An 8,524-nucleotide genomic window follows, 5' to 3' on the forward strand; every position below is an offset into this window, starting at 1 on the left:
GGTAAGTATTCTATAGCAGACATAGCCGGCTGAATGTACTTACAGTGTCTTAAAGTGACAGCACTTTCTTAATATTAATCAAACAGCAACAACAAAGAAATCACTCACTGCTCTTGATTGAATAGCTTTTGTAACTTTAATAAAGATTAATCTTTAATTTATACAGTCAAATATGCAATGCTGTTTTACATTTCATTACTTTATTCAATTTCTGTACCTAAAAACTAATGTTAGACCTTCCTAAAAAAAACTGAAAATCACTGTTTTATTTGTATCTTTACTCTGTGTTTATTTGTGCTGTTGCTTGTAGTTAGATAGATTATTCTTATTTTCTTTATTTGTATTTGACTTGTGCAGTGCTCATGTTTATTCAACGAATTCAAAGCTTTTTGTAAAATCTATTTGTAAATGTATGTATGGGAAATGTCTGGGAAACACTGAGAAGATCTAAATATTAAAAATTAAAATGAAACTTACCTGCTTGAACTCTTTCATTTGATCCGGGTGTCTGTCTTTAAAGTGTTTTGTTAGTTTGACGTGTTTCCTCATATTGAGGTCGCCATGTCTCAGTCATAGGCGGAATGCATATGGCGATATGTACATTTGCGATATTTTGATAATTTCGATATATTGCACAGCCCTAATATATATGCAAATTCATTCTCTGCCAGCAGAAGGCGCTTGTAGAGCGTAAAAGATAAGGTTTCCCCGGTAACGGCTGTAATCAAATAAGCTCCGCTCACATACGCTGCTCAGGCATTACAGGCAAGATGAAATGAAAATGACATCCATAATTTTCTGACAGTTGGTTTCCTTCAGAAATATAGTGATATAAAAACACCCGCACCGGGTTTCGACTTTGACTAGTTCAACAAATATTCAGTTGGGGATGTGAATGTATTTACCAAGAGCGCTGTATCAGGCGGAGAGTGAACCAACTCCAGGGTGGCTAAAAGCAGCCAAATGTATTAAACGTCATAAACCCGTCTTTTTAGGCAAGAACCAGACATGGGTGTCATATAGGCTAAAAAAAATGTTTAATGGGACTGAATTTGTATTTAACGTGATTACAATTTAATAAAAACGGTAGAAATTTATGTCTATAACGTTTCCTTTCTATGGTTATTCAAACAGCGAATAAATTATATAGCTATAGAAAGTGACATTATCACTAACATTGATCTATCGCGAGTTTAGTGGCCAGGGGAAGGCTAAGTCTTCCCCAGCCTTACACACGCACCGCCTATGGTCGCAGTGCTTTTATGAAGAGAGCGCATCTGCGCACCTTTCGGATAGCGCATCAAGAACCGGGTTGACCGGGTACTCTGTACCACCGGTACTTAAAAAAACCTGGTACTGTAACATTTAAATTTTTTTAGTACTGACTTGGTACCGAAGTACCGGGTCTTTTGACAACACTACAGTACACACACATATATTATGTAAACAAAAACTTATTTTGGATGCGATTAATCTTTTGACAGCACTGCTTTGCCTATTATTAGTTTTTAAAAAATGGCAACATTTCCACATTGGAATTATTTAAGAGTAAACAAAAAACAATATGACAGAATTATGTATGTTAGTAGCACCTTCAAGGGATAGTTCACCCAAAACTGAAAATTCTGTCATTAATTACTCACCCTCATGTCGTTCCAAACCCGTAAGACCTTTGTTCATCTTCGGAACACAATTTAAGATATTTTTGATGAACTCCGAGAGCTTTCTGCCCCTCCATAGACAGCAACGCAACTACTACGATCAAGGTCCAGAAACGTAGCAAGGACATTGTTAAAATAATCCATGTGACATCAGTGATTCAACCGTAATTTTACGAAGCTGCGAGAATACTTTTTGTGCACAAAGAATACAAAAATAACGACTTTATTTAATGATTTCTTCTCAGCACCACGCGCATGTCAATAATAAGTAATTAGTTTGTAACAAACTTACTATGAACAATACTACTACTACAGTATTTATTATTCATAGTTGTATTTATTATTCATAGTTGTATTTATTATTCATAGTTAAATTTCATTCAAACATTTAGTGTTACATTTTTCAAATCATTTTTTAGCATTTGTTAACATTAGTGCTGTGAATAACAACTGTATTTTTTTAAACTAAAATTAAAAGATGAATAAATATGTTTCTCATGTTAGCAGTGCATTAACTAACAAATGCAGTCATGCTGTCCTATATCATTTTATGTCCTGACATAAGGAAGAAGTTAATTTAAAATTATAGTTTACTATAAACTATAATTTAATAATATAGTATTTTTAGTTGGCTCCTCTTTCTATATTTCACTCTTTGTTGAGTTTAACAACATTGCACAAACTCTCGTGAGTTGTATATCATTATGTAGTCATGCAACTTTTTAATATATTATATCAAGTATTAAGTGTAATATAAATCATAATCTGGATTGCATAATCTGATTCCAAAAATTAAGCACTTTTGAATAGATTACATATTAAAATGCTCATAAGCAGATTACAGTTACTTTTTATGGATTACATATTATTTCACACAGTAGCAGTATATTATATTGATAATGTATTGATTCTCCCCAGTTCTTTTTTTCTTTAAAAATGTTCTGTCTAAATGTACCTACCACTTATATACATGAGACTAATAATTATGCAGATTACTAAACACTGCTGATGCATAGCTGTGAAATGCTGTCTTCATCATATCCAGTGATCTTCATTCATTATTAATATTGGACGTCTGGACAAAAACATTTAAAACCTGGAAGACTTCAGTCATGTTTTCATGTTTACTAATGTTTGTTCATGTAATGCAGGGATTCCCAAGCCTTTTTTGTGTGTGATCAGAACCACTTTGGCCCATTTATAATTTATATTTAAACTGAGTATTCACCAATTATTCGGTCTGGGCAGTATGAGTGTGGCACAAATCTGTATTGGCCTGTACTTGAAGCAGTTTTGAATGGACTGTCCCCTCTCCAGTGTGTCCTTGGTGTGTGTTTGCTCACACTGACACTGCTTGACTCTGTGCCAGCGGCTCTGCTCGACTGGCCGTGAGCCTGAAGAGACCAGAGCGAAGGGGAGAGAGGGTGTTTGTTTTGTGTTACATGTGTCTTAACCAGAGGACAAAAATGACCAAATTTAGCCCTGTGGCCAAAGGGATCTAGGCTTATCGCAGCTCATGGATAAAGTGCATGGGGTTAAAACAGAGACCCACACTCCTGGAATAGAAAGTGACCGCAGTAATGAGCTGCTAGTGAAGTGCTGAAAAGCAAATCTGGAAACGTCACAAAACCCGTGTCTGACCAACAAGGACTTGATCTCAATATGTGGATTTTTCTCATCCATGCTTATTTGGCCAGTATTGCACAGCAAAAGAGGACATTGTGACAATTATGTTTGACTTTTTAAACAGTGATGAATGTAAGGTTGAAGCTGCCACAAGATTGTTTTTAAATGTTAAAAAGTATTCAAATGTACAAATTACCAGTGTTATTTTAGTATTATTTATATACTGTTCTAGTTTTATTAACATTTTGAAATAGCTTTTATTTTTATATTTTAAATATATTAGATACATATAAATATATATATGCTTCAACTTAAACTAATTAGAAAATGAAATGTGAAAGTTGAAGTTTTTCCATCTAATATTTATATTTTATTTTATTGTAGCTTTATTGCAGTTATCAAAATGTTTGTAATAGTTGCAGTTAATGACCTTTCAAATTACCCTGTTTTTCCCCTTCAGATATGACCGGTGTGGAAGATGTTCCATTGTGCCGCCCCGTTGAGGCGTTGAACTCACTGGAGGAGTTCAGCTCTGATACTAATGGAGTGGCACCGTGTGCTGTAGCAGAAGAGCTTGAGCCGGAGGAGGACCCAGTTCCTGTGGGGGCTCGCCCCATCCAAATTGTGATTGCGAATGAGGATGATCATAAGTTTGAGTTGGATGCCACTGCGTTGGAAAAAATCCTGATGCAGGAACATTTGAAGGATCTCAACGTGGTTGTGGTGTCTGTGGCCGGTGCCTTTCGCAAGGGGAAGTCCTTCCTGCTGGACTTCATGCTGCGTTACATGCATAATCAGGTTAGAACGAATCCCCTTCTACTGATCTAAGTGTATGAGTAGTTAATAAATGGACATAATTTAAGTTTTTAAAATAAAATGTGTATATTTGTAAATGAGAAATACTATGTTTATCATGAAACCCCCCTGTTTCAGCACTGGTCTTTCACACCTTAGATCTGAAAAAGACTGTGGAAAAGTGGGAGTGTAGGAGGAGAAAACAACCAATAAAACACACATCTACAACACACTCATTATACAGACAAATGAATATTAAAATATCTTTAAAACCGAAAGAATAAAGGCAGTCACTTGCTTCATGAATTGATGAGAAATTGTTTTTGTTTTTTTTAGGTATGTAAATTGATTATTCAGTCATTAATGAAGTTCGTATTAGAATTTAGAATTAGAATTTCAATCCACATTTTAATTAGTTTCTGTATTTCACAATGAGAATATTTGATGTGTTTAAGTGCAAAATCTAATGGTTGATTTTGTTTTTCACTGTAAAGGGAAAACGCATACAATGACTAATAAACAATATTTTCACAATAAAACAAGAACATTAGTATTACAGAATTGTTGTCGGATGTAATGTATGCCATCAATTTTTAAATTCTTTTAATCAAAATTCTTAAATTTTCTAAATTGTTTAAATGTTTTCTAAATATTTTGTATTTTCCCATCTTATCAACAACTATTTGCAATAAAACAATACACAAAATAACAAATTATTAAACTGAGGAAATTTTTATTTTTTTATTTTTTGTGAGGACAGTAAAATTACACGTCAACCACCCATATGCATTTAAATATGTGAGGCATGAGAGCTCTCACATATCTGTTAAAAATAAGTCTATCTGAATTCTCATTCCTGAGAACAAGTTCCTGATGATTCCTATCATTGACATGTCTTAACTTGCGGGCCGCGTCCTGCATGTATAAAACCAGCTAGGTCACATGGATGTGAGTGGCAATGCTTTATTAGGTACATTTCAGAACCTTCACATGAACAATGTCTTTTGTCTCTGTGTCTTTGTAGTCATCTGAGTCATGGATGGGAGGAGACGATGAGCCACTGACTGGTTTCTCCTGGAGGGGAGGCTGTGAGAGAGAGACCACGGGAATCCAGGCCTGGAGTGAGGTGTTTGTTGTGGAAAAGGAAGACGGCCCTAAGGTGGATGGGCGTTTACTTGAAGATGTGTATTATCTCACTGTCAAGATATGTTGACTGTGTGATAAGACTCATCTCTGTGTATCTGAAGGTGGCTGTCCTGCTGGTGGACACTCAGGGAGCGTTTGACAGTCAGTCCACCATCAAAGACTGTGCCACAGTTTTTGCTCTGAGCACCATGACCAGCTCTGTGCAGGTGTGTTGAAGCACATTAGTGATGCTCAGGACTTTAAATAATCATTTTAGCATATTAAGCGACCTAGCAATCTTGTTTGTTTTAGGTTTATAATCTTTCTCAGAATATCCAAGAAGATGATTTGCAGCATCTCCAGGTAGCAGCTTTCTTTGTTGGTGTACACTGTTAGTTAGTGTTAATAGTGTGTGTGGGATAGTAACCTTGTGTGTGTTTTATAGCTGTTCACAGAATATGGTCGACTTGCAATGGAGGAGATATATGAGAAACCATTTCAGGTAGAAAAGCTGATCATTTTCATACTGAGTACACGACATGGCCACAAATCAACCTGTGCTTAGGGCAAAAATTGACACATATACCCCAGATATTAAAAATATTGAGAGGCAACTTTACAGCCAACTTTTTAAAAAAAAAATCAGATTGTTTGTTTTGGTGGGTTGTATGTGAAGTATTTGTGTTGTGTTTTATATTACTAGAAAGGGGGCCGGATACTGACTTTTAATACTGACTTTTGCTCAAAAGTTTGGGGTCAGATTTATTTTGTTTTATGTATTTTTATTATATACATTTTTGAAGGAAGTTTTATTCAGCAAGGACACATTAAATTGATCAAAAGGGACAGTAAATACATTTTTATAATGTTACAGAAGATTTCCAATAAATGTTGTTCTTTTGAATGTTTCACCAAAGATCATCTTTTCCACAAAAATATTAAGCATCAAAATTATTTTCAACATTAATAATAAGAAGAAATGTTTCTTGAGCAGCAAATCAGCATATTAGAATGATTTTTGAAGGATCATGTGACTCTGAAGACTGGAGTAATGATGCTAAAAATTCAGCTTTGCATCACAGGAATAAATTACATTTTATTAGTAAATAGAAATGGAAAACATGTTTTGAAAACAAACTGTTTTTTGATCACATAATTGCAGCCTGGGTGGTCTTAAGAGACATTTTTCAAAAAATAGTTTGTGTAAAGTTTGATGTGATGAAGCAATACATTTTTCATACCAAAAGTATGAAATACTGTTGATACTGAGGGATGGCTTTCTTTATTCTCTAATAAAAACGAATGAGCTGTTACCTGAATAAATTGGGCATCTGAGCAATTGTCACAAATCATTTTCAGTAAAAGAGCTCATTTAGACATTTTGTTTGAAGACTTTATGCATGTCTTTTGTTTTTTTAATTTGTGGGAATACCTTCACTTTTCTTCTTTACTGTCTTCTAGAAACTATTGTTTCTGATCAGAGACTGGTGTTACCCATACGAGCATGACTATGGGCTCAAAGGAGGGAATCGCTTTTTGGAACGGAGACTACAGGTGAGATGAAGCACAGAACAGATAAAGACTGCTTCAGCATGTTGAACGGAGTGTGAGTTGTGTATTATTTGTTCTGTATAGGTGAAGCAGAATCAACACGAAGAGCTGCAGAACGTTAGGAAACATATTCACAGCTGTTTCTCCAGCTTAGGCTGCTTTCTGCTGCCACATCCAGGTCTGAAGGTGGCCACCAACCCTCACTTTGATGGCAGACTGAGAGGTCGGTACAGTTTTTCTCTCAGACACAGACATGCACATGCACGTTTAAACTGTAGGTCCATCATGACATTATTTTTCTTTTGCAGACATTAATGATGAGTTCAAGAAGCAGCTGCAGAATCTAGTGCCTTTACTGCTGGCACCAGAGAACCTGGTAGAGAAAGAGATCGGTGGAGCTAAAGTCACGTGCAGAGACCTGCTGGAGTATTTCAAGGTCAGATTTGATTAGTTGAGCTGCAATGACAGCTGTAAACACAAATCAGATCAGGTGTTAATTGTGTCAGGATTGAAACTGAAGAGGCTCTATTCAAGTGTTCCTGTAGAGTTAGTGCAGCAAATGATGCAAGTCTTTATTGCTACTAGAGCAATAAACTTCTTTTTTCATCAAGTCAATTATTAATCACACTAAACAATTATTATGTCAAGAAATATAGCCTGGCAATTGTCTGTTTACAGTTGTCAAGCAACATTCATGTAGAATTGAGTTGTTGTGAGATCACTGGTGTGCTTTTTAAAGCGTCATCATTGAACATGTTTCATCCAGTCAGATTGTATTTCCAGAACATTTAAAGGGGTGGTTGACTGCGATTTCACTTTTTTAACGTTGGTGTGTAATTTTGCTGTTTGAGCATAAACAATATCTGCAAAGTTGCGGCACTGAAAGTTCAGTGCAAACGGATATATCGTCTTTTAAAATTATGGCAGTTTAATGCCTACAAAAACGGCTCGTAGGGACTACAACGAACTACTTCCCGGATTCGTGACATCATAAACCCAGATAAACCCCGCCCTCGGGAAAAGGCAGCAAAGGGGGCGAGGCCATGCTGCGCTGCTTCAGAGAAGAGGAAGAGAAAACTAGGGGTGCACTTAAAAATCTATTCATATATGAATCGCGATTCTGTCTTCTAACGATTCTAATAGATTCACAAGTTTCAAAATCAATGTTCTAAAGCAGCGGTTCTCAATACTGTTCCTCGTGTCGCCCTGTATTAAACTTTATTAAACTGTATTAAAGCTTTACTCGGGATAAAACTGTATATTAAAAGCTAATAGAAGCAGTAGCATTTACAAATAACAGCGTATCTAAAAGTATGAGACAACAACAAACAAAAAACATACCATTAAAAGCCGTGCTTGCACAGGTTCTGCGCGATCCTCTTCAATAATTTCTCTGGGTCTCAATCGAGCTCAAATTGATAAGCAATAAAGACGACGCCATTACTTACAATACAACCAGAGCACATGCCGCTGAGGAGAGGGGGCGGGACGTTTAGACGTGCACCAGAGGCGGTTTAGCCAATCACAACACACTGGGCTAGCTAACCAATCAGAGCCCATCGCCTATTTCTGAGGGAGGGGCTTCATAAAAGCAGGAAATGATCAGCGCGTTTGTAGGAGAAGGGACAGAGCGGTGTGTAATAAAGGTAAATTATGTGAAAAATAATGCTTTTTTTTTTTTTTTTTACGAAGCATTAACACCATGTTAGACTGCACCCCATAAACACAATCAAGTCTAGAAAAAACCCAGTGAACCACCCCTTTAA

General features: G+C 36.1%; 1 protein-coding gene across 1 annotated transcript in view; it reads left to right on the forward strand.

Annotated features, from left to right (window-relative positions):
• Positions 1-3,749: 3,749 nt before the first annotated feature.
• LOC107727384 (atlastin-2-like) overlaps positions 3,750-8,524 on the forward strand; it is a 9,768-nt gene continuing 4,993 nt past the window's right edge. Inside the window, exons 1-8 of the mRNA XM_016537240.1 lie at positions 3,750-4,085; positions 5,107-5,241; positions 5,330-5,434; positions 5,520-5,570; positions 5,653-5,709; positions 6,669-6,761; positions 6,843-6,981; positions 7,067-7,194. Coding sequence (XP_016392726.1) covers positions 3,750-4,085; positions 5,107-5,241; positions 5,330-5,434; positions 5,520-5,570; positions 5,653-5,709; positions 6,669-6,761; positions 6,843-6,981; positions 7,067-7,194 — 1,044 coding nt within the window. The remainder of the gene's footprint in view (positions 4,086-5,106; positions 5,242-5,329; positions 5,435-5,519; positions 5,571-5,652; positions 5,710-6,668; positions 6,762-6,842; positions 6,982-7,066; positions 7,195-8,524) is intronic.

The sequence above is a fragment of the Sinocyclocheilus rhinocerous genome, unplaced genomic scaffold (assembly GCF_001515625.1).
Source record: "Sinocyclocheilus rhinocerous isolate Xijiao unplaced genomic scaffold, SAMN03320098_v1.1 scaffold756, whole genome shotgun sequence".
Classification (NCBI taxonomy): Eukaryota; Metazoa; Chordata; class Actinopteri; order Cypriniformes; family Cyprinidae; genus Sinocyclocheilus; species Sinocyclocheilus rhinocerous.